Source organism: Diorhabda sublineata, chromosome 10 (genome assembly GCF_026230105.1).
Source record: "Diorhabda sublineata isolate icDioSubl1.1 chromosome 10, icDioSubl1.1, whole genome shotgun sequence".
Lineage (NCBI taxonomy): Eukaryota > Metazoa > Arthropoda > Insecta > Coleoptera > Chrysomelidae > Diorhabda > Diorhabda sublineata.
In genome coordinates this window covers 3,685,187-3,712,240 of record NC_079483.1, presented here as the reverse complement: position 1 = coordinate 3,712,240, position 27,054 = coordinate 3,685,187, and the positions used below count along the sequence as shown (strand labels likewise).

The following is a 27,054-nucleotide window of genomic DNA, read 5'->3' as shown; positions in this document are numbered from 1 at the left end:
TCGTATTGTTTTTTTCGTTCCTGGGGTTTCTCCGGAAAATTTCAATGCTCCGCAATACTCGCAAACTACGTATCGGCCCAATGCGAGCGCAGTAATCAGTACTGCAATAGTACTGTTTCCAATATACTTGCTTTTCAGATTATATTCTCCAATTACCTACTCTAAGCACAACACTACATAGTTTAAAAAAAGCAACAAAGCCATGTGTGGGAGGATATTTCCCACAAACTTCCCATTTTTAAAACGGGCATTTGCTGATTTTGACAATTCGTTAATTATGATTATCATTTATTTATAAATGTCTGGAATAATCCATGATTTCCGTTAAATGAATATACATAAGGTCTATAGCATCTATTCTTCTCAATTGACGGACTATGAGCCAAATATCAATATTGATCTTAGTATTTTTTTCAAAAACTTCCAGCCTGCTTTCGCGAGTAATTTTCTCTTGGTATTACTATTGTTAATTATTTTCTATATTCCCTTATTTATTTTACCTTGTATGCCTGTTTACACGATTCTGTTCTGCCCTGTTGCAGCTTTTTTTGCTGACTATAGCAAAAATTCATCAGTGAATACTACTTGTGATATTTCTACTATGTTCAAGTGTTCTTTCTATAATTTTTGACTTTTTGCAGTTTATTGTTTAATAATCTCATCTATGTAAGTGATAAAGTCTGCCTTAACTTCTGATCATTCTGTTGATTGGGATATTTCCTATTTCATCTTCAGATTATCTCAGCTTTCACGCCATTTTTCCATAATCACTTCAAACGTTCGTTGATTTTTACAATCAACAGCTTTTAAAAATTCATTTTTTGTTCCACTTCTTGCAGATTATTGTTTAATAAACTCATCTATGTAAGTGATAAAGTCTGCCTTAACTTCTGATCATAGTCATTCTTTCGAATGGCGTACTTCCTACTTCATCTTCAGATTATCTCATTTTCCTATAATCCCTTCAAACGTTCGTTGATATATATAGTAACTAGCTTTTAAAAATTCGTTTTTTTCTTCCAGTTTTATCCAACCGAAAGCTTTGAGCAAAGTAGTAGCGTACTTTGCACCAAACCAAACTAAAGTAACGAACACTGACCTCTACTTGTACGCATTCCTAGTCATAACCTTAAACATATTTAGTGTGACTTATAACCACAATTACCAGCAATTCACTTCAGAGGTAGCTATAAGGATCCGTACAGCAGTTGTAGCTCTTATCTACAGGTAATTTTCTTTATCAATTTTTCATATTTGTTCTTCATCATCACCTTCATCCCTCTTCATTAAAGAACCTTTACGCACGTTTCTATCGACTAAGTGGAATGGGAAAGGTCGTGTTCTTGGAGGTGATTGTCTTGAGTGCTTAGTGGAATACACTACACTAACTCTCTTCACACATAACCTAAACAATTCACTCATATTATATCTCAAATGAAACGGCTTGATTTACTCATTGTTCTTAGAACGAATAAATGCTCTTAGAACTGAAGATATCAAAGAAGAAACCTACACAAACTGCCAAAAGAGTCATGTTTGAGTATAACTTGAAGAGAGCATAAATTGAGGACTGTGAATGCTTGATGACAAATCTAGGCATAAATACTGTGCAGTCAAAAAAAATTAAAGAAATTGACAGGCTAGAACGGCCAGACGTACTGCCATTAGATTTTTATAATTTTTCTTATATATAGATATCGATGAGTTGGAAGTACTACTATAATTACTTTCAGGAAGGCAGTAAAATTGGGACCGAACGCTTGGAACTACGTAAGTGCTGGAAAAATTGTAACCCTAATAACTAAAGACGTATTTGCATTTGATAATGCCATAAATTTCATTAACGATATGTGGATTGGTGTAATACAAACGGCAATAATCACTTTCATAATATTTGCTCGAATTGAATGGTCTGTATTCGGTGGAATAGGATTTTATTTACTAACTGTACCTATACAACGTAAGTAGTTTGCTTTTATCATTTTCGTACACGGTTTAATAGATTGAGCTCCGGTGCGGTCCATATAGTACAGGATCCCATCGCTTGATCTTGCAGGTATCTGTATCTGTATCAAGCGGTGGGATCTTGGACTAATAGGTACTCAAATGAATTTTCCCCACAGCCCAGAGCGGTCCTATGAACCGAATGAGCTATTTTATTCCAAACTTCCTCCACGGACCTAGAGACCGTATTTGAGTGTTTGGTTGGACCGTTCAAATCCATTGTAAAACAAAAAAATCTTTTTCATATTTTTTTTTGTTCTACTCAACATAATTCAAATAACATTTGATTAAAATTTTTAATTTCTGCTACTTTTACATTACCTGTACCTATTTTTGGTAAATATTGTTTTTAAGGGTATATAAAATGATTTAAAAAATTGTTGTTACAATCACAATTATTTATGTTTTTCCGCAGAACACGGATTACAAAAATATAGTTTTCCAAAACATACACTGCAAAAAATAATCTCTTTTTTACTTTAAATTTGCCAATATTTGTTTTCTCACTGCATTCTACAAAATCTCTTCTTTCCTTGTGACCTTCTTTCTTCAATGGTAAATGAGTTTTTTTAGTTTTGACATCGGCGGCATAGTTTCTTTCTTCAGTAGCTTCTTTGCTACACTGATTTGAAAATCAGAAATTCCTTCATCCTTTTTTGTTATTCTTTAATAAAGAATATGAGCATTTACCATTACTGTAACAAATAACAGCTCAATAGCAGCTCAAATTTTTTGGAATGCCTACTACATATGCTAGCTCGAGTATGTTCAGTCAACAATCATCTAGTACCACTTTATAGATTTTCTTCACCATTTCTGAAGTCGTCACCTCATTTGGTCAACCTCTGCGATACTGGTCTTTTGCAAGCAACTACCGCCTTGTCCAGGTCAAGCCAGGTACTTCTGGGACCATCCTCGTACAGGCAACAACAAGTACCTGTAGAGGAGCTACAAACATATCCGCAGTTTACTGCCTTACTATCTTTAAAACACTTGACAATAATTTTATAGCAGAAGGAGACTACAACTCCAAAAAGAAACTTAGGGGCATCATAACAACCAAAGGACAACGGCTACTTGCTACAATGTATTCAAATAAATCAAAACTTTTTATATTCAAAGGAATCGACCTAAGACAATTTGAAATTCAACAACAACAAATCTTGATTCATCCTCCGACTATTCTTCAAGAATTAACAATGTATACCGACAAGGTGGAACAGTCAAAGAACCTTATTTTATGTGAACCAAATTCAAATTGGAGCCTATTTCAACAAAAATTGACAAAAACATAAACCTCAACATTCCACTAATAAATTCCGATGAGGAAGAATTGGCGCTATAAAATCTAATCAAAATTAACCAAGGAGCAGCTTGGGAATTATCGCCACAATTCTGTAATAGTTAACGACAAAATAGCTGAAAAAAGAAGACTTCGGAAGATATGGCAACGAACAAGATCAAAAAACAAACAAGAAAAAATTAAACAAACTAGCAGAGATTTTAAAAAGTTACGATTAAATCACAAAAATGAGTCACTCCAGAAATTGCTTGACAATTTAACCCCGACAGAAGCAACTTATTAATGCTATGGTGGGCAACAAGAAAACTTAATAGACCACATCAGCCTCATTCCCCTATTAGAGACCAAGACGGAAAATTGGTCAAAAATAACAAAGAGAAAGCTGAAACGGTTGTCGAACATTTATCAAAAACATTAAGCCGATTGATGGTGAAACCAATGGAGAAGACATAGTGGAAATAAATAATAATTTAGAAGCACATTTTCAAATGGATAGACTTATAAAGAATTTTGGTTACCAAGAAATCAGAGAAACACTTCTTAAAAAGTATAATCCTAAAAAAGTACCAGGATATGATCTCATAACTGGCAGAATTTTCCAGAAGCTGAGAAGAAAAGGATAAAAAGCAATTCAAGAAATATCAAATGCAGTCATTCGACATTTTCCCTAATAATGAAAAGCTGCTCATTCACCTATACTTTGAGCTTGCAACAAATTGCATGTAATTTGTTTCACCATGTCAAGCGGCCTTTAGTATTGAGAGTTATTTATTGTATAGTGTAAGAATAATTATTGAATTTTTTAAAGAAATCATATCAAATTAAGTAGCATTTAAGCTTAATTACATTATAAACTGTATACTATAACTATAAACAATCACACATATTTGTTACAATGTATTCAATGTATAGTGACAATAACAGTAATACCAATGAATGTAGGTCAAAATGTAGCTCAGTCTATTGTATTATGAAAAAAAAAATCAGTGATTTATCTTAAAAATTAAGATCACAATTATTAAATTCGACCACGTTGAACCTGATGAACACGTCAAATTTCACTATCGCTTGTTTAGTCACTTTCATCACTTTATATATCTGAAGTGTCACTGTCATCGTCCTGTGGACAAATTATTGGTCTCGATATTGGTTCGACTCACGCTGACGCTGTCCTTCGTTTATATCATCACTCCAAGATTTGTTGTGTATGTGAAAAATGAATATACGTTTCATCCTTATATATTATAGACCGATTTTCTTCCCGAAATATTTTTATATTTCTTAGAAAATTTAATCTTTTATTCCTGATATCAGGTTTCTCCATTGAAAGTTTTCTATTGCTTTGGTTTTCCCCTACCGAAATACCATGCTATGTACAATTTTTCTTAAACTTTCCCTTGAACCTATGTAGCCATATTCATCATGGAATATTTTATGTATATTGCACAAGCTTGGTACTCTCTTATGTGTCATTTGATATTCAAAATATATCTTCCTAGAACACCTTTATCATAATTATCCAAGCCTATTTTGGGTTTTGATATTTTTCGTTTTTTGTTTGTAGTAGAAAATTATGAAGATTCCCCATTTTCTATTTGCCTCATCTCTTTTTCAATATTTGAAATCGAATGTGTACATATTACATACGATACGTCCTGTGGCAACAGCAACACGCTCTTGAACTTTCTGAATGTCCTTTATAGGTTTATTTTCTGATGCTTTCCGGCGCATAAATAAATTATATTTGCCAAAATTTCTCGACTTTGTCCAGTTAAAACTTTTCTTTACACTTTCGATTTGAATTCCATTTTATATCACTAAGAATAATAAATCTTTATTTTGCACAAATAAATAGTTTAGTAGGTACCCACGCAGTGCTCTTCACTATCTAACAGACACAATAGAACTGACAATAGTAGTCAAGTATACCTGCTTGAGGTACCGTACTAATCCCTACTACCATCATCTAGGAAAGGCGCATTGACGAGCGTGGCTATTTCACATTCATTTCTGTATTTGGTAATTTTATACTTTCGTGGTCCCCTTGTTTTTTTGGCTCTGAATTTATGAAAAAAATTATGGGAATAAAAAAAATGGTTTTAAATGCACATGAAAATGCACTCATTCACGTATAATTGTTGCTAAACTTTTTCCAAATAATCAAATGATGTTGTTATATATTTATTTCATAATCTACAAAAAAACAAACAAATTAAAAAAAAATTTATACAAAAATGTTGATTTATCATGTTTTTACATTTAAAAATAATAACAATTTCTCTTAAAATTGATCTTTTTTCACATATAATCATTTGTACCTTTTTTATTAAGTAATCATTAAAGTTATATGAACAAAAACATTCTTAAAATCACTTATTGTAATCAAGTGTACAATATTAAAAGTAATTTTGAAAAATTGAAAAATGAAAATTGAATATCTTACTAAGGTTGACGGTTAGAGATAAAATATGAATAAACAAACATTTTTTCTAAATATATGAACAGCGTTTGATGCTTTGTAAAAAAACAATACGAAAAATTGCGTTTATGATCACATTTAAAGTCATTAAGACTATAAGAAATCTTCAGGTGACATATTTCTCATATTTTTTTTAAATCCACCGTGAAAACGAAGATTTTTAAAAAAAATTATCGAAATCGGATGATTTTTCAATTTTCTGGAGCCAAAAAACGAGGGGACCGCGAAAGTATAAAATAACCATATAATTTCTTAGATTAGTTTTTATAAGATGTAAAAATAATGTATAGTTAATTCAAGATCGTAATTTGAAATCAAGAAGGTGAACAAATATAGTAACTGAACTATTTTTCTAATTTCAGTATACGTTGGCAGAGCCGTGAGTGCTAGACGAGTGAAATCTGCTAAAAAGACTGACGAAAGACTCCAAATAACCACAGAAACAATCAGAAATATCAAAACAATTAAAATGTACTCGTGGGAAAACTTTTTCGAACAGAAACTGAATCAATTTAGAAAGTTTGTACAAGTTTTCACCAGAAATTAAAACTTAATCAACGTTTTTATTCGATTTTAGGTTAGAATTGAAACATTTATCACCAGTTTACTATTTGAAATCTATAGTCGTGATAATAGGTTCAATAGCCACGAATATTTCGTTTTTCTTCATGATCATGACGTACGTATGGACCGGGCATTTCACCGATGCCGAAACGGTATATTTCATCCAAACTTGTTACCATAGCTTAAAATCTTACATAACGGTCTCGATACCAATGGGTATAGCCCAATGTTCTGAATTACATGCGTCTATTAAAAGAATAACTGAATTTTTGAAACTTGAAGAGGTAACACGAAGAAAAGATACAACAACAACTCCCAAAATATTGATGAGACACGTTTCCGTAAATATAAATGGTAAAACTATACTAGAAGACATTTCTTTATCGGCAGCAAAAGGATTGAATATCATAACGGGAAACTTGGGAAGCGGTAAGAGTTCTATCATCAAAGCTCTCTTAGGAGAATATCCCAGTGAAGGTCAAATATTAGTGGAAGGTAGTATATCGTACGCTTCCGAAGAACCTTGGTTGTTTCCTTCTACGATCAGACAGAATATACTTTTCGGCGAAGAATACGATGAAAAAAGATATAACGAAGTGTTAAGAGTTTGCGCTTTACACGTCGATCTAAAAAAACTGAAAAACGGTGATCAAACTGTAGTTGGAGACGGAGGTGTTAACTTTAGCAAAGGACAACAGGCTAGGATTAATTTAGCTAGAGCTGTTTATAGAAAAAGTGATATATATCTTTTGGATGATCCTTTATCGGGCTTAGATAGTCGCATTAATATTTATGTATTCAAAAAATGCATAATGGACTTTCTTAAAGATAAAATAGTGATCTTGGTTACGAATAATATCAATCATATCAAATTATTAAATGGTAATAACACTTTGTACGTTGAAAATGGTCGTACACTTTCCATTGAAAAACAACGGGATGCTCTCGATAAACGTATCACTTATTACATCGATGATGTTGAAATGAATTACTTCGATGTCGACAGCGATATTACCGAAGAAAATATACTGGAAGAGGAAGATGAAAATACGCCGTTATTATTAAAAAACGAAGAACATCGTGATTTATACCACGAAACTAAAAAAAGTGGTAAAGTCAAGATTGGGGTTTATCTAAGATACTACAAATACGCTGGAGGTGTCATAATGTTTTTCATTTTATTGACCATTTTCATCGTTACTCAAGCTGCATTGTCTTATTCTGAGAAAGTTGTTAGCTATTGGTAAGTACACTTCATATTATCTCATACTAACTGACCCGACAAACCTTGTTTTGTCATATAAATAATAACAAGGAAATATTGTACTAGTTAATGAAATAACTGACACATTTTAAGTGTGTGGGAATGTACTTGTAATCGAAAGTATTGTACGAGAATGTATTGATATCTAGTTAGCCTAGACCAGTTCCATGCATAATCAAAATATTACGTTACCATAACAACGAACAATAAGTTATTAGAAGTGTCAGCGTAAAGTTTGACACATCAAAAAAGTGAGCCAGAGTTACGCAATAAATTAAAAGAAACAGATGTCCACAGAAATTGTGAAAATCGAAAAATTGGAGTATCGGTCCATCATCAAGAACCTGTATTTAAAAGGGTTAAGAGGTAAGCAGATTTACGAAGATATGCTTAATACCTTGGTGATCAATGTCCTTCGTATGCGACCGTTAAAAATTGAACTGCAAGCTTCAAAAGAGGTAAATTTTCCGTTGAAGATAATGACTAATCAGGAAGGCCAGTTTCTGTGTCAGTCCCCGAAAATATCGATCCAGTTCATGACATGATTTTATCAGACCGTCGAATGGGGCTAAAACGGATCTGATGTGAAGCACTGAATATTTCATACGAACGTGTTTATCATATAGTTCACGTCAATTTGCTGCAAAATGGATCCCAAGATGTTTGAATGTTGACCAACAGCGTGCAAGGATAGAAGCATCGCGTTCAATCTGTGCTGGATTTGAAAACGATGTATACTTCTTAAACGAATGGAATTAAATGGAATAGCGACACTCTAGTTCTCCAAGACCTCTCCAAGTTTCGTGTTCAGCAATCTACTGGAAAAGTTCTTGTTTCAGTTTTTTGGAATTGCCATGAAGTAATTCATGATTGATTTTTTGGATAAGAGTAAAACAATAATTGGAGATTACTATTCGACATTAATGACCACTCTACGAGAAAAAATTAAAAAGAAAAGTCGCGAAAAGCTATCCAAAGGTGTTTTGTTTTTGCAGGACAAGGCCCCTGCACACAAATCTCATGTTGCCATGCAAAAAATTCGCCATTTAGGGTTTGAATTATTAGAACACCCCCTTTATTGACCAGATTTTGCTCCGTCCGACTATCATCTCTTTCCTTAACTGAAAAAAAGTTCAAAACGTCGTAAATTTTCTTCCAACGAGGAGGTGATAAAAGCTGTGGATGTCTGGTTTGAAGAGCAAGAAGAAACATTTTTTTAAAGGTCTAGTGTCGTTTCAGGTCTGCTATAATAAATGTATCCGATTAAGAGGAGAATATGTTGAGTAATAAAATATTTTGACATTGAAATTTTAATCGGTTCTATAGTAGGCTAAGAATTTTTCAATATATCCTCGTAGATAATGGAAGTATGCTTTATTTAGATCAGGTATGGGCAACCTTTGACATGCTGAGGGCCAAACTTTATCGTGCAATACTTTCGCGGGCCGCGATTAAAAGTACTTAGTGCATTTTAAAGTAGTGATATTATTTTTTGCGATAGATATTAGACATGAAATAATACGACAATGTTATTATTGTATTATGTATTTATTATTGACATGTATGTGTATATTGACAATGTGATTATTGTATTTATTAAAATAACAAAATGAAATTTTAAAAAATGGTACTTTATAATTAAATAGTTACATTTGCAATTGTTACAAACTACAAAAGTTAAATACACTGAAATCAATGAGACACTTGAGCTTGAATTTGGGAAACTAATCCATCGATATTTGGATGAATTCCACTGATACAAAGACGTAAAGAATTTTCCAAATTATCGTCAGTCAGTCTTGTACGATGTGTTGATTTATTAACTTTAATTAATGAAAAGAACTATTCGCATTTATAAGTACTGCAAAACGCAGAAATCACTCTTATTGCGAATTTTCTAAGCTGCGGAAAATTGTCTTCTTCTAGGTATTTTTTGTAGAAATCGCACAACTCTACGTCTTCAAATTTGGATTTTAGGAGTGAGTTTTCTTGAATCTCGATTAACTCCATTTGTAAGTGTATTGGAGCATTTTGTACATTATATTTTGTAGGAGCAGCAAATAAATTAAAACATTCTTCCATGTTTTTGAAGTCGCTAAATCTGTTCGAAAATTGTTCCGACAGTAACTTGAGTTTTTCAGCATATTGAGCTTAAGCAATATTTTCATACGCAGAGAGCGTGTTGAAATGGTAACTATTACCAGACTGCATCTGTGACTCCCACAAGCGTAGTTTGATCCGAAACGCTTTCAAATGGCTGTACAAATCATTTACTAACTGTCCTTGTTTTTGAAGTTTCAAATTTAAATCATTCAAATAGCCTGTAAGATCGACCAGAAATGCTAAATCACATATCCATTTTGGGTCACGCAATTCAGATAGTGGCTTATCTTTTATTTTCATAAAGTCTGCTATCTCATTTCTAAGCTCGTAAAACCGTTTCAACATTTTTCCTTTGCTCATCCATCTGACTTCACAATAATATGTTACGTCGTTATATTCAGCTGATATTTCATCCAAAAACGTCTTGAACCGACGATGGTTAAGCCCTAGGGATCGAATAAAATTGATGGTTTTTACTACTACATTCATAACATTGTGGACTCGAACACAAGTTCTGTTGGTGGATAATGCAATGAAGGACTATCAAATCATCTTTTTGTACATTTAATTCTGTTACTTTTTCATTCAAAATTCCGATGAAACCTTTTCGTAAGCCGACTATAGAAGGTGCACAATCAGTGCATACTCCAATTAATTTTGACCATGGCAGGCCAAAACTTGTGAATACCTTTTGAACTTCATTAAAAATATCCTCTCCTGTAGTGGTTGCTTTTAGCGGCTGTAAAGCTAGCAATTCCTCAGTAACAGTGAACTCCTTATCAATACCTCGAATAAATATAGCCAGTTGAGCTGTGTCAGAAAAATCGGTGCTCTCGTCTAATGCTATGGAAAATGATTTAAAACCAGCCATACGGTCAGTCAATGTTGTTTTTATACCATTAGCCATCATTTCTATACGTCGAACAACAATTCGTCTTGACAAACTAATTTTTTCAAATTCATTTTTCTTTTCAGGACACAAAACACCGCAAACTTCTAACATACACTCCTTGATAAATTCTCCTTCGGCAAATGGTTTTAATGCCTTTGCCAATTTTGAGCTAACTATAAAACTAGCTTTCACAACATTATCAAGTTGTGTTCTTTGTTTATGAGACATTTGTTGCTGTTTTTCAATATTTGCTCTAAGCTTCTGGATTTTGTCTGTTCTTAATTGTCCTGTCAGTGAATGCTGTGTAGCATGCTTAGTTGAGTAATGCATCTTTATATTGAATTCTTTCATTACTGAAATGGATTCATTACAAAGCAAACAAATAGGCTTACCATTGTGCAAGATAAAAAAGAATTCTTCAGTCCATTTTTCTTGAAACTGACGACCCTCGGTATCTACTTTTCGTTTCTTTCCACCAGACATCATTTTTTTTTACTTTTCCATCAATAAACTTAATAACAAACTATAGTTAGTAACCACTCAAGATGCACACAAATTCACAAAGCAAGTTGATGGCCGTTCGCTAAGTTATCGCTTGTCTGAGTTATCACCTCTGTAGCTCAAATAGAACTGAACTAACTTTCGGGCCATCCACCCGCTTATATAGAGAAAATGAAGGAATAATCTGGAATAAACTAGTTTAGAATAATCGAGAAGCAATAAATAAAATGTGTAGCCCGTGAGGCGGCAAACTTCAAAGAATTTGATCGAGCAAGCCGAGTGGCGGTGATTAACAAAGAGTGAGGCGGCAAACATCGAAGGTTTTGATGTTTGCCGCCTCACCGTCACTCCCGTGACTAAACTAAGGAAACACAGGAAACTTGTGTAGGCTATGGGATTCATTAGTCTATTGATGATTCCACATTTTTATAGTCTATTCATATCATATCCGGTGCCGGATAAGATAAAAAGCACAAACAAGTGTTTTCTTTTAAAGATATGTACTAGTATAAGTATATGTACTAGTACTAAGTATAAGTACTTAGTTTAGTGTAATATTTTTTAATTGGGTTTTTCCAAAATGTCTCGCGGGCCGGATCATATCTTACACGGGGCCGGATCCGGCCCGCGGGCCGGTGGTTGCCCATATGTGATATAGATTATTATTCTTTATTAAAAAACGTCTATTTTTCAAACTACATTTCTTGATTGCTAAACATAAAAAAAATTATTCATATTTTTACTATTAATTACATGCCACATATAGTTTTCCAATAACCACAGTGGAATTTTTTTATTATTATAAAATTATGCCTTCAGGGAATATTTTTATTACAATTACGATCTGAACAAAATAGATCAATGAGTAATTTAATTCTTACTTAATCTACTACTTGCAAAATTAACTAAGGGCCGTCTCTTTAGCAATCCTTAGGTTCTAACAATTATTTACACTAATGTTATCGTACACACTAATCAAAATATGCTTTGCTTTTTCACTGACACTATACACTAAAGTAGCTCGAAAGGCTTGGTCCTTCTGAGTCTTCTGTTCAAGTTCACATTGTCCAGGAGCTGGATTGCCTCAACGTTGTAGAAGTCGTTGTTTGTGGCTTCCTTCCAATCTTTTGACGGTTTCACTAGCAGTTTCTAAGCCCAAGTCTCTGTGGAGATCACTGTTTCTGTAGTACCAAGGGGCGACTATGCTCCTCAGCACTATAATCTGGAATCTCTGTATTACGGCTAAGTTGTTCTCTTGGTTCATCCCCAAATATTCAAGTATTTGTTTGTACAAGAGCACTTTATTATATATGGTCAGAACAGAGTCACGTCCGAGTAGTCAATATATTTTTCTAAATTTTATATCCAGTTTATCCCTTTTCTTCTTGACGTGGACCCTCCAACGTAGTATCCAGCATCAAAATTAATACCCATATATTTTTATGTGTTGAAATATGGTTAAACTAATGGGAATGTGTTGATTCCTTATATTTGTGAAGTGAATTGACTGTTTTGTCAATTTGTTAATTTTGTGAACAGAGGCTTGCTGGTTACTTACCGCTTCATTATGATCATCAAATACTGCCAAAATTGCAGTGTCATCCGCAAAAGTAGCCATGATGTCATTCTCTAGGTCAAGGATACCACTATTGTAAAATAGATACAGGACAAATCCTAGTACACTTCCTTATGGTGCCCCCGCATTATTTTCTTTTAATTCAGAGTAAGCGTCTTCTTGTTTTATTCTAAACGCTCTGTGTGTGATATATGACTTTAGTAGCTGAGAGTATTGTCTAGGCAAAAATTTTTATAATTTAAATCAAGTCCGTTATGCCATACTCTGTCAAATGCCTTCATTACATCCAGAAAGACGATGGATCAAACTATTTTATCTTTAACAGTTTTTTTCAATTATATTCGTTATTTGGTGAACTTGATCTGTTGTGAAATGACAGCAAACTGGTGTGTTGAGATAATTTTCTTCTCTTCTATGTTTTTATTCTTTTCGTATAACTTTGATATTACTAGAAGTAGGGAAATTGTTCTATACGATGAGACTTCATTCGGTGATTTTCCTGGTTTCGGAATCATAATTACTTCAGCTACTTAAATGAAGGATTAATAAGATTTGTAAGTTTTAGTATTGCTTTTTTAGGAGTTATTTTAAAACCTCTCTAGTTATCAAATCATACCCTAGTGCTTTCTTGGGATGTATATTTTCTTTAATTTCAATAACTTCCTCTTTCGGAGTGGTGGCACTGATGTCGACGTATTCTTGGTTTTTATGTCTCAATCAACTAAGTCTTCTCCTTCGTTTGGCTGAAAAATCATATCATGCTTAGCATATCTGTTTGTCTTTTTATATTACTTTTAGCCCGATTCCCATCTGCGTTTTTTATTGGTGGGTTTTGCATGATTGGTCTTCTTAATCTCCTGGTAGCCTTCCAGAGTGAGTATTTACCACTTTGGAATGTAAATGATCGAAGAACTTTTTGGCATCGTTGGTCAATTCCTCTACGTTTGTCGACTACAAATCAGCGCAATTTTGTTCGTTCTAATTGTCTGTATTGATTTCGTTCATCTCGTGCCTCTTGCGATTGATATTTACGTAACACGCGCACATCTGCATTATTTTGTTGCATTTGTTCGCTTTTATACCTGGCATGACTCTAGATTTGAATGTTCGACTACTCAAATTGGCTAGGCCCTTTGCGTCTTGCTGGCATTGCAGACTGTACATATAACATATAATTAGATCAAGTTCAAATACTTATTTTTGAGAAATAGTGACTCAATATTGTATTTGATGCTATTATTTAACTAATCTTTCACAATAATAGGACACGTATATCTATCAAATACGTACCTATTTCTTTATTTAAAAAAAATGTTAAGTACAATATGTACAGGTACGATAATGGCCGTTATTGTCTTCGTTCTCATCCCTGCTCCATGATGTTTGCTGGATGAGAGAGAACGGTAGACACCTGGAGGGGTTAACGGATCGATTAATAGTTGATCAGTTATCGACCTGCGGGGGTGAAATATCAAATTAAATTTATAAAAAATCGCCATGAAATAATAGGGGTTGATCTTAGGAGGGAGGAAATTGAGAGTAATATGAATTTTCTATTCATGACAAAATAAAAATATTACCAAAAGTTTATAGTTAACAAATAAAAAATAAGGTTTGATCGTAGGGTGAAAAACTAGAGTTGTATGTATTTTTGAATGTTCTATGATAAAAAATAGAAACGAAAAATGTCATCTAAATAATAAAGAAAATAAAGGGTGGACCACTCTTAACATTTATGAGTATGAAAAATAGATGCTGGCCCATTCGTAATCGTAGATGTTGGATCTTAGAAGATATTGTGGTTTGTTTTATAACATCAAATGATTCTTGTATCTGCCACCATGATGTTGAAGAGACTATGAAGTGGAGTGAGCTCACAACTTCAGATCCAAAACGGGTTAAGGTACAGAAATGCGAAAGAACGTACGTTATTAGCTGTTAGGCTATCGTCGGTTGTCTCTCGACATTACACCACCACCAGTAAGAAACGACCCATGTTTTCAAGCATTCATTTATTCGAGATTATACCTCCTTGCCTAACTTGTTACAACTGAATATTAAATTATAAAACGTAAATAGGCGAGTAAAATGTATCTGCCTGTAAGGGCGTTTGGTTTAAACAGGATACCAGACGTGAACTTAGCTTTTTTGTTTATTAGAACCCAACCAAAATTTACTACATTGTAACTGTCAAACCATATTTCATCTAAATAAATTGGATAAATTATGTCTCTATTAGAACTTCGGTAGTCTTTTATATGACGCAAATAATCTTGTCGCAATCAAACGATCTTTGACGATTAGGTTATTGCCTTCCATTTATTAATTTTTTGTGTTTAAAGCTAGATGCTGACAAAACTTAATGCAATGTTTCTGAACTGGATAATCTGCTACCTTTTGCTGTATTCTTGAGTAGCTTTGACAACTGATTTCAGTTTTTCTTTACATGTTTTTCGGTTCTGTGAATAATCCACAGCAACCCCTTTCAAGTCTACTCGATAAATGGAAAATTTACTAACTACCAGTATAGTTAATTCAGCAATTTTTATTATGGTTGCAATATCAGATGGCTGAAATTTTCCTATTTTTAAGCATTCGAATATATTTAATAAAACTTGCTGGGTTTGTTTATCTGAATCTTTATTATTTAATTCATATCTGTCTTTATTCTCACTGTGCAATTATCTTCATTCGTCCATGGTCTGAAGAACACCATATTTTTATTTATTTGAAGAAATTGCTTATCACAAGCTGTCTAGCAGGAATATTTCGAAGAAATTGTGTACATACGCCTTCCGACAGTTTCGGCCAAAAGAAATGCATTTATGTTTACGATTCAATGTTTTCATTGGTAAACAGTGGAGATGATGAGTCCACGTGGACTGACGGTTTGTTAAATGTTTACCGAATTTTATACGGGGAATAAACATTATTTTTCATTTCACATTTTGGTATGAGTGCTCTGCGTATTTATGAAATATTGTAATTGATATTGGAAGAACTATACATGTTTCTAGTGTTGACGAAGACTGTTTTTCCGAAGACTGACTCGAAGTTAATATCTTTCGTTATAATTTTTTTAGGGTAAGGTGGGGCTTAGAAAAGAGAGAAAATTAGGTTAGGTTAGGTAGTCATGAATTTGAATTGAATAGGTTCGCATCTTATTACTGCCGACATTCTACAATCTGTTCAAATGCTTTATAATGCGTTGACCACTATACGGTATGAAAAAATATTTACTGAAAATACTTTAGTTATGCGGGTATTATAAAATCAATCCATAAGCTAAATTTTCTAAAATAAAATAAAAATGAAACTAAATATAGAACAATTTACATACGAATAATTGGAAAGATATTTTTCTTCTAGATTTCCTCCACAGTGGTTAAATAAGAAACACAGAGTATTATTGAATATTCAAATACCTTTCTATACATAAAATGGAACGACAAAACTTGATATTCCTTGATCATAATGTACAGATTAATCGATCTATGCAACTTCAATTGTAGCTGAGTGAATTTTTTATAGTATGCAATTTCACTGAGAAGTTTTAATTGATGATTAATTTGTTATTTGTTAGGATTGACAAACAACAACATTTTTCATGATATTATTCCATTTCTATATTCTTTCATCTACAACGTATTAGTGAAAGATTGTTATAAATATAATTTCTTGTTTCAGGGTAAATAATGAACCTAATGTATCAAATCTTGTATATTCCAATAAGACAGACACTAAAGAATATTATGACGTGATTCAAAAAAGGAATTTTTACCTCACTTTATATTATATCCTCATCATAGTTGGATTTATTCTAATTTCAGCCAGAATTTACTTGAATATATTTTTTGCTTTACGAGCATCTTCTAAGCTCCACAAGAAAATGTCACGATCCGTCGTTAATGCTTTCATGAGTTTCTTCGACAAACATTTAATGGGAAACATCATCAACAGATTTTCTAAGGATCTTTTAACTATGGATGAAGTAATACCTCTGAATATTTATGAAATTTTCCGAGTAAGTATAATATTCACTAATTTGAATTTGGAGAGATTCAACGAATTATTAAATACTAGGGTGGCCGTTGGAAATAAAATTTTTTGGGAAGCATCTTTTTGATAAAAAAACACTGGGAAATTTTTTTTAATTCGAAGCAACATGTTTTTCTAGACATCTTTTCTACTAGACAAAGACTTCGCACATCGGAGAACCCAGCTCTGTATTGGCGAACATTGTCGGTACTAAACTGTTATAAATACTTGGGTTTCATAATAGATAGTAAATTACTATGGTCCAAACGTAGAAGGTATATGATATGGTCAGAAATATTTAATTAAACTCAAAACCCTCACCGATAAATAATTTATGTAGCATATCCATATCATCCGATATCCATATTTCACAAATCGATATCGGATGATTAAGAACACACCTCCACTAGCGGAAGCCTTATTTGAAACCAATGAATTCAATTATATATACAATTTGAAGTCCATAATGTCATAATCCCTAATCATACGGAATATAGACGCATTAACTCAATCTTGTTGAAATCCGTACTAGTAGAGCTTGCTGATAAGAAAATAATATACACTGATAGATCTAAGACAAGGGATGAATTCAATTATATATACAATTTGAAGTCCATAATGTCATAATCCCTAATCATACGGAATATAGACGCATTAACTCAATCTTGTTGAAATCCGTACTAGTAGAGCTTGCTGATAAGAAAATAATATACACTGATAGATCTAAGACAAGGGATGGAGTTGGATGTGCAGTATACATTCAAAATAAAAAGCCATCAGATTTTACGTGACATCAAAACTATATTACTAAATTGGAGTGTGATATTTATTTGGGTTAAAGTCATACATGATAATGAGAAAGCTTTTGGATTAGTAAAAGATCTATTAATGGAGATTTTTGTAACGTATATACAGGAAAAGATGCGATCAATTCATTGAAAGATAATGTACGTATCTTGGCAGAAAACCTGTGACAATTCTTGTAATGATCTCAATCAAATTTTTTCTATGCAGCAATCACATTCATAAAACAAACAATTTGTTTAAATCACTTGTTAAACAAAACTACTCTCTACCTTAAACCTCACACACCTTTTAAGCGTAGATAACCGACATACCTTAAATTTATCATGTCTCTACGTGATCTAAGTTAATTGAACGTTTGCAACAGTAGAAAGATTTGTTTAGAAAATATGAAGGACAGGGACAATTCCTTATTCAAACCTTGAATGATTATAGTAGAGACGGAATTAAAAATACGAAAGACAGCTTACTCGAAGGTTTGAATGAATAAACCTAAATATTAAAGCTACGTTTCTACTAATGTAAATCTAAAATAGAAATATCAATTTATATTCAAAAGTTATTTACTCAAAAACTGACTATCATACAGGATACGGCATCATAAGTGTTTTTAAACGCGCCCCATTGAGTCGGTTGATGTTGTAGCGGATCGCTAGTGATTTGAACAGTGAGAAGCGTGCGTTTTTCGTTGTGGATTATAATTATTATGTTGTAGCGGTTCGCTAGTGGTTTCGCTCGAGAAATGAGGCTATTTAATTTTGTCTAGGCACAACTCAGTCGCCAGCATACGTTTGAACAGTGAATAGCGTGCGTTGTTCGTTGTGGATTATTATTATGTTGTAGCGGTTCGCTAGTGGTTTCGTTCGAGAAGTGAGGCTATTTAATTTTATCCATGCACAACTCAGTCGTCATCATACGTTTGAACAGTGAGGAGCAAGCGTTTTTCGTTGTGGATTACCTCTTGAGCGGATATTTTGTGATTACAAACCTGCGTGACCTACATCGAGACAAACTTAAGAGCTGAACTCTCTCGACTCATTCGATCACCTAAGAATAATGAGGTAGCGAGAGCTTCAATCTTACGATCATCATAGCGTTCTGCACGAGTTTCCCAAGAGAGAAACTTCTGCTTAGTTTCGAGAGTCCTACGTCATTTACTTCTAAGCTATTCCTGTACTAGGTCCGTCCACTGTTCTCTGTCAGTAAAGTGTAACAGCAAGCTATTATTATCAACATTTACATGCGCGTCAATTGATCACTGCCTGGGACATTCATTTCACCTTACCAGTTATTCTAGTCTTCAATTCGTTTATATATAGGATATATAATCTATATTTATATATCCCCGTATCTATATCGTAAGATCCAAAGGCTCAGTAAGACCTCAAGGGCATTTGTTAAAACTTTAGACGAAAGTCGCATTCGCATGTACTTTTCCCAGGCCTTAAGGACTTAAGAACAATAGGTAAAAACTGGATTTCTCATGCATTCTTGTAACGCAGAAACAGATTTTTGTGATCGCCTTGATTAAATTTAAATTCGTGCTCGTTGGTCATCATCTGTATTCATACGATTTAGCTAAAGCAGCACTTTCTTTTTTTACCTATTTTGAGGAGAGGCAACACTGCACTAACTGTATAGACTAAAGTGAAAAGGATTATGGAACAAATAACGTGTTTCTTTGTTAGATCGAAAATATTTCAGAAAACTCTCGTATATTTGCTCTAAGTTGATTATGATTGTATGTCTTGCAGTCGTTTTGTTGAATTATTTCACTAATAATAGAAATTTTTTTCCTAATTTCAGCAAACATTAGCGATTCTTGGTATATTATATTTGATTATATCAGTGAATACACTTTTTATTATACCATCAATATTCCTATTGATCAAACTGTACTTAATTCAACGATTTTACTTACCAACCGGTAGAGGTACGAAAAGATTGGATGCAGCAAGTAAGAATCGATTATTATTCAATTGAAAATAATAAATTAACCATCATATTACCTGTAATGACTCGATGTTGATTTGGCTTTACTCAGACTTTATATTTGAGAAGCGGAGTGTAGCTAAATTATGGAAAAAACTCAATATTCTGTCAACAATTTATTTTAGATGAAAATTCAGAAATAGGTCGTTTTTTTGCAAATTATCTGCCATTTTTAATAATCAACTCATTCTAAAATCGACGAAATCAGATGAATTATTCAATTAAGATAGTTAGGAATATTTAACTTGAACAGTAATAATTATTTAAACGTTATTTTTGGTTAAAGATCCTGTTGATGGTTACTAGAATCACTGTTTGTCGAAGATAACAAAAGTTATCATTTTTACGTTATGATTCGTTTAGAAAAAGAAGAGTGGTTATTAGAACAATGAATCAAGTTTACCGAGCACCTTTTAAAATATTTATTTACCTGTGAAAAACAAAGATTTTCTAGAAATGGATTAAAAAGTCCTGAGCAGATTAAATCATAAATTGAAAACTGAATAGTTACGAATCTCATTGCAGTTCAAGCTCCAAAATTTGCACACATATGCTTTACAAACGTTGAGCACTGTACGACACAACGTCAGCTTGAGTCGCGAGAGCTTCAAAAGTTACACAAAAAACTTAATAATGAGAAAAGTCGAATGAAGACTTTACCTGATTTTTTCTAATAGAGGATTGATTGAAATAATGATTAGTTGTCGTTTTCGAAAAAATAATTGATGAAAACCAGTGCAACTAAACTAACAAGGAGTAAAGTTAGCTTTAAACAAAATGGCGGTCTCGAGTTGCGAATTGGATTCATAAGTATAACTTTCTAAAATAAAATAAAACTAAAATTAAATGCGAAACACTTTACAAACGATTTACATTACACCTGCACAAACCTTTCGTTTAAAAAAACAATTGAAGAAAATAAGAGGTGTAGGGTCTGGAGATCTTGGAGACACTCTATTGGTCTTTCTCTGTCAATCCAGGACAATACTGATTTGCAACTACGATAACATTACGTGCAAACGTAATGGCTCTCAATCTTTATTATTACTATTATTCATTTACAAATACTATTATTTATATACAAATAATAGATACTATTATTTGGTTAGTTGCGATTGCAGCTGTTTGGAACCATTTGGCAAAGCTAATATAACAGGATGTTGATATGGATAGTAAGAACATCAGGATCATACAAAAGCTGTATGCAGATCAAACTGCAAAACTTCAAACCAGCGGCTCCCTAGCTACGGAACAACTTCAGATACTTAGAGGAGTCCGTCAGGGATGCATACTCTCGCCCATACTATTTAACATATACGTAGAATGAATTTTTCAGCTGGCATTAAAAGACAATCAAAAAGGAATTAAAGTAAATGGAACTTTCATAAATAATATTAGGTATGCCGACGATACTGCGATACTAGCCGACAACCTAGAAGACCTACAAGAGCTAGTCAATTCTATCAACGAAATTGGAGCCAATTACGAACTCACAAACGCACATAAAATAAAACTAATGGTCATAAGCAGACAACAACATGGCGAAGCTCAATTACTTGTCAATGGAAATAACATAGAGAGAGTCAATAAATTTAAATACCTTGGATGTATGTTAAATGAAAAATGGGATTGCGACGAGGATGTTAAAACTCGAATATCAATTGCAAAAATATCTTTTACAAAGTTCCTAATCCGCCAAGAAGTCTCCCTAAACCTTAGATTGGTGATAAAATGTTATATTTGGCTAATCCTTTTGTATGGTGTGGAAACGTGAAAGTGAGATCCTTAAACAGAATAGATGCAATGGAAATGTGGTTGTTGCGCAGACTTATGCGGATCCCATGGACCGAGGACATGACGAATGAATAAGTACTGAGGGGAGCGGGTGTGGAAAGAAAACTGATTGCGGTGATTGAACAACGAAAAGTGTCTTATTTGGAGCCATCCTGCTAGGACCGAGATATTCAGCTCTCAACCTCATACTGATTGGAAAGATCGACGGAAGGAGAGGACAGAACGTAAACAACATTCCTGGCCTCAGAGTATAAGAGACTGGTGTGGCATTCAGGGTGCAGCAACAATTTTTCGTCGTGCAGAAGAGAGGTGCCTTCAGATCATAGATTAGAAGTTTGGGAAACCTACACGCTGCAAAGTGTATGGTACTTGAAAAAGATTGAGTTGTAAGTAACCCATTACGCACGAAGTGAAAAATTTCATGAGTCCGTAATGGGCTTACAAATCGTGTAACGTACTATACTTTTTCTACGCCCATTCATAGCATGCTACTTAAGAAAGCGTGTCCTATTTTTAAATAAACTGCATAATGTGCTGTCTACATTTAGGGGCATCACTCTTTCAATCTTAAATATATCTCGCTAATGCTGGAAGTTTTTATGTTCTTTAATTGACTAAATTTGTGTGAATAGACCAAATAAAGTCTTACGTAAATAAAAATTTGATTGTGATTTAATTAAACCAAGAAGTTTAAGTTTTCTTCTCAAAACGCACGTGTATCTTATGGGATCTCATTACGTGCATGTTATTGTTAAATGTCGTTTACACGGAATGTTGACAGTGCGATTTTTGACGTTTACAGACATGGGCGTAGAAAAAATATTAAAATTAAACATGTAAAATACATGAAATTAGATACATATTGTACATACGTCTAAAAACGCGCGAAAAATAGCAATGTTTTTTAAATGGCAGTGCATATTTCTTGAAAAAGTCATCTACGTTATGGTCCCAATATTCAAAGTTGCAAACTACCATAAATTTAAAATACAATCCTGTTTTAAACAAAAGTATTTTTCAATGTGGTCGTAAATAAAATATTGTATGATATCCATGCACATTTGTATCATAAATAACTATTAATACTATCACAATTACTTTTAACACTGTTGGCTGTCATTAAAAGTGTCACTTTTAATGGCAGTTGTTCAAAAAGCTTTCTTGGATTTTTTATATTCCATATAAACAAAGGAGCACTGACAATAAGTCAGAAGTGACTACTGTGCCACAATACGTAAACAAAGGAATATTCCAAATATTTGAAGAAAAACGTAACAAGCGGAAAGTTTCATTTAGAACATATTAGAAGAATAAAAAGATGAATAATATACAGGGAGCTGCATTTAAAATAAAGAAGTTGATATTATCCGACGTGTTTTCCCAACCCGCCTTCATCTATTCATCAACGAATTTAAATACCATTCGATTGTACACCCTATAAAGAGTCACAATACGAAATTAAAAATCGACCTATATTAGGACTTTTATAAAAATTAAATTGTTTGCAAAGTAATGCATTTGTTACATGATTTAGCGGCGCTCTGTATATTTTAGGACTAATTCCGACAGTTAGTAAGCTAGGGACGTTTTTGAAACTTTCATCAACGTCAAAACTCACAAAAATATTAGTTTTATCAGGCCGACCGTCCATGATACAACTGTTTTGAACAAAGCTTGCAAAACAGTTGTTCTTGCAACAATTTCGCAATCAAAATAAAACTTTTGAGTGCGGATACGACTCGTATTCAGTATTAAATCAGTTGGTGCAGTAGAAAAACGTAATTTTTCTATGTATTCATACTCAGATGAGGAAGACGACATTGATTATTATCAATACCGCAGGGAACGCAGGATACAGAAAAAATATTGGATCCATCCATACCTAAGTCAAAATGTGATCTCTAGATTGTTCGTAGCAGCACAGGAACTGTCTCAGACAGATAGAACTTTTATAGATTTTCATCGAATGTCGATAAAAAGCTGTTTTTCCACTTACCCCACAAATTCGGGGTTCAATTCTTAATCACTCATATTGAAAAAAGCTCAACTGGTTTGCAAGCTTTGTTTCAAAGCAATTGCATCGTGGGCGGTCGACCTTACTGTTTTGCGAATACTACAGCTTCAGTAATGTTAGATATAGGCAGCCTCTTAGCGCAATCACACTTGTTTCTTTTTAGCAAGAAGTCCAATGATTGGTTATTTGAATGCAACATTAGAAGGTCTTCAAACTGTGAGAGCATACGAGAAACAATCTTTACTCATATCCGAGTTCGATATTCATCAAAATCATTTTACTTCGGCATCGTTTATGTTAATGTGTTCATCAAGATTTTATGCTTTTATTCTCGATATAGCTTCAGCAACATTTTCAGCTGCTGTTATTCTAAAGTTCGTTATTTTTGATACAGGTAGGTGGATTTATAACAAGTCTTTAATATGTGTACAAAAAAACTTTTTGTGTATGTATCTTTTATAATGCTTTAAATAATATCAATAATACTGGTGATAATAGAGTTAGAAAAGTAATTGGCAGCACATAAAACCAGAAATGTTAAGGAATATAGGATTTTTCTAATAATTATCTGGAAGATACTGACGTACAATGTGATGAAGTTAAAATTGTGCAATAAAAGTTGGAGAGTAAATGAACCTATAAGTACCATATAGCTACTGGATATATCAAATGCTCACTCTTGGTGGTGGTATTGGACCGAATAAAACTTTCTAGATTCTTTTTGCGATGTGAATCAATTCCCATCGTCTATTCATTCCACTGTCACTAATTATTCTCCTTGCTGTTCTGTTCCTTGTTTTTTATTTCAATCGCTTGATTCCCAGGTCCTCCACTACTTCTTTTAACCACTTTTAATTCTTAGATCCCATTGTAGTATTGATACACCTACTGTGTCCTCGTCCTTTTTCATCTTAATGTTTGTTTGTTAGTTTTTTTTGTTTATATCTACCTTTAATTTTCTGGTTCATGTATATTGTACTCATTTTCATCAATCTTCATCGGTCTTAATATTGCTCTCATTATCTTTTTACCATGCTCCTTTTCTTTTATATTTTCGTTATTGTCATTGTTTCTATGCCGCCCATTAGTTTCAGTCTCATCATCGTTTTGTTGATATGCAGTTTGGTCATTTTGTTTATTAACTTTCTCTTATTTTCATCATATGGCTCATTAGCTTTTGATATTTTGTATGTTTCTGATCTTTTTTGCCCCTTTATTTTTAACAGTTATATGGATTTGAGGTTTTCTACTTCTTGCTCGGCATATCTCATAATTTTCGTTCTATTTTCATTTTTTTCACTTATTCCATCGGTTCTTTCAACATACTTTTTTGTTCTCAGGACTATATCGTCTGCGTATGCTATTATCTGACCCCAGCTGCTTATTGAGTTTCCTTTAACAAAATTTCTTAATGCTGTAAAGCAAGCTGATGTAGCGATTCAGATAGAGAGTCACTTTTTTTCATTCTTTTATTAATTGAAATCCCTTCTGTATCCCTTTTGCTCGTCAGTACACTTACTTTTGATGCCTTCATAGTCATTTCAATATATTTTCTATTCGTTTCTATCTCTTTGTCTTGGTCTGGTGTTCATGTGCTTTCCACTAACTGTTTACTTGAATATATTGTATCTGTGTTGCGTTGTTCCTTTGTATTAATGTTATTTTTTTATATGTATTGTGATTATTTGTTAATTTTCACATTCTCCTGGTATCCCTTCATCTCTCCATATATTACTTATCAATGTATATAATCGTTCGAACAGTTATTCCCACCGTACCTCATTAGTTTCATATTTATTTCATCGTTCCAAGTATTCACCAATTCTTACTCTTCACAATGACATATATTGCTTCAAATATCAGTGATTTTTTTGGTAATTTTTACTCATTTTCCCGATTTATTTATACAATTTATATTTTCCATTACCGTTTTGAAAATTTTCTTTCCAGATTTCTTTAAACTCTTTTACTACGCTTTTACTTTCCATCACTTCATATGTCTTGTTATCCTTTATTGATTTACCATAAAATTCTTTTATGTTATTTTTTTATCGATATTTCTTTTTTTATCATCAATCCACTATCTTTTTGTTTTTATTAGATATTGTTTTAGTACTTGTTATCTTTTATTTTCCCATATCTCTTCTAAGTTTTTATTTTCTTCATGTTAGATCCTCTACTTGCTTCGCGTATTCTTCTCTTTTGTTTTCATCTAATAACTTTCTCATATTCTATTATGTTCATCTTCTTTGTTTGTACATTCATCATTTTCATTTTTGTTCTTCTAGATGTTCATACGTCTCTTATCGCTTATTGTTTTCGCTTGTTTATTAATTTATGGATACCATGAGTATTATTATTTGATCCAATTATTTATCTTTCCAGCTTCTATATCAACGTCAAAGTTTATTATTTACGGGATTGATTGTAAAAATATTTACCGAATTGATTTTTCGCGAGAAAAGGTTTATTGATATGAAAATTTGGTATATATTGATAGGTCAAGTTGATTAGTTTTACCTTTACCTTTTCTCTTCTTCATTACCTATGTATGTATGTATAGATTTGAAATATCGTATACACTGCGACCCAAAAGATCTATTCTCTCCCCCTTCCTTGCCGCGATACTGGGGAACCCAGCTTTTACGCAGTCTAGAATAGTGGATGACTTTATATACCAGAGATCTTTGTCTTCTATTTTGTACGCATCCAGATGTAGTGCTTTGGAGTTCCTTAGTATTTCACACTTAGAGAGAATGTGGATAGAGGTTTGGTTTTCTGTACAACACAATCTGCACGCCACATTATCTGCTGGGTCTAGCGTCTTCAGGTGTTTGTTATTGTTTATTTTTCTTGCCTAGCTCAGTTAATTTGTCTAGGTCATCCCAAACGAAATTCGATTTCAAGATATTCCAGCTTAAAGCTCATTAGCTGCTTGACTTTTAGACAGGATGATGATCTTCTGTTTGCGATAGTTCCTCTACAGATTGTACTAAACTTGGTACTTGGTACTAGTTGGTATAATTTTAACAGTAAAAATGTGTTTATTATTTTGTAATGGAGGCGATTTCACAAAATGGGTCTAGTCTCAGAAGAATACTTGAGCTTCTTTGTTTGCCTGACTTGACCCAAAGCAGGTAGTAGCTATGTTATTCCTGCCGGGTCTGTTAAGTATGCCTAAGCAATCGAAAACCATTCTGGAACTAATTACAGAAGAGCTCAGCACATTATATTTCATTTTTTATTTATATTAAATTGGGCTTATTTTACAAGTTGCTCTTGGAATGTACTTGGGGTTTTCCACAAGTGTTTTTATAACGAGTCCATACACTTCTATCTTAGTTGCTTCCTTTATATTATTGAATTCATCTGTCTAATAAACTCATCTCCACTGACCATCGAGGGGGGAGTTTCTTCTCTCTTCGCAGAATTCTTTCACATTCGCATGGTTATACATATGCAGACCAGCTTTCGCATTGTGAAGAGGTTATGATGATAGATTTCATGATGGCAATATACATTTACTTTAGTATACTTGGGTTGTAGCCCCAATTCCTCTCTGTTGCCGGGCTCCAAACTACTAAATGACCTGTAACTCAATATCTTGAGATGAAGAAATCATGTATAAATTATAAATATTCAAAATACGTGAATAGAATTTAGTCTTGAAGATAGGATCTTTTATGTACAACTGCCATTAAAAGTTATACTTTTTAATGAGAGTCA

General features: G+C 33.1%; 1 protein-coding gene across 1 annotated transcript in view; it reads left to right on the top strand.

The window, feature by feature from the left end:
• The window catches only part of LOC130449648 (ATP-binding cassette sub-family C member 4-like), a 51,815-nt gene that overhangs the window by 11,045 nt on the left and 13,716 nt on the right, over nt 1–27,054 (top strand). Inside the window, exons 4-10 of the mRNA XM_056787596.1 lie at nt 1,024–1,227; nt 1,734–1,960; nt 6,149–6,305; nt 6,364–7,593; nt 16,374–16,710; nt 19,335–19,485; nt 23,492–23,722. Coding sequence (XP_056643574.1) covers nt 1,024–1,227; nt 1,734–1,960; nt 6,149–6,305; nt 6,364–7,593; nt 16,374–16,710; nt 19,335–19,485; nt 23,492–23,722 — 2,537 coding nt within the window. The remainder of the gene's footprint in view (nt 1–1,023; nt 1,228–1,733; nt 1,961–6,148; nt 6,306–6,363; nt 7,594–16,373; nt 16,711–19,334; nt 19,486–23,491; nt 23,723–27,054) is intronic.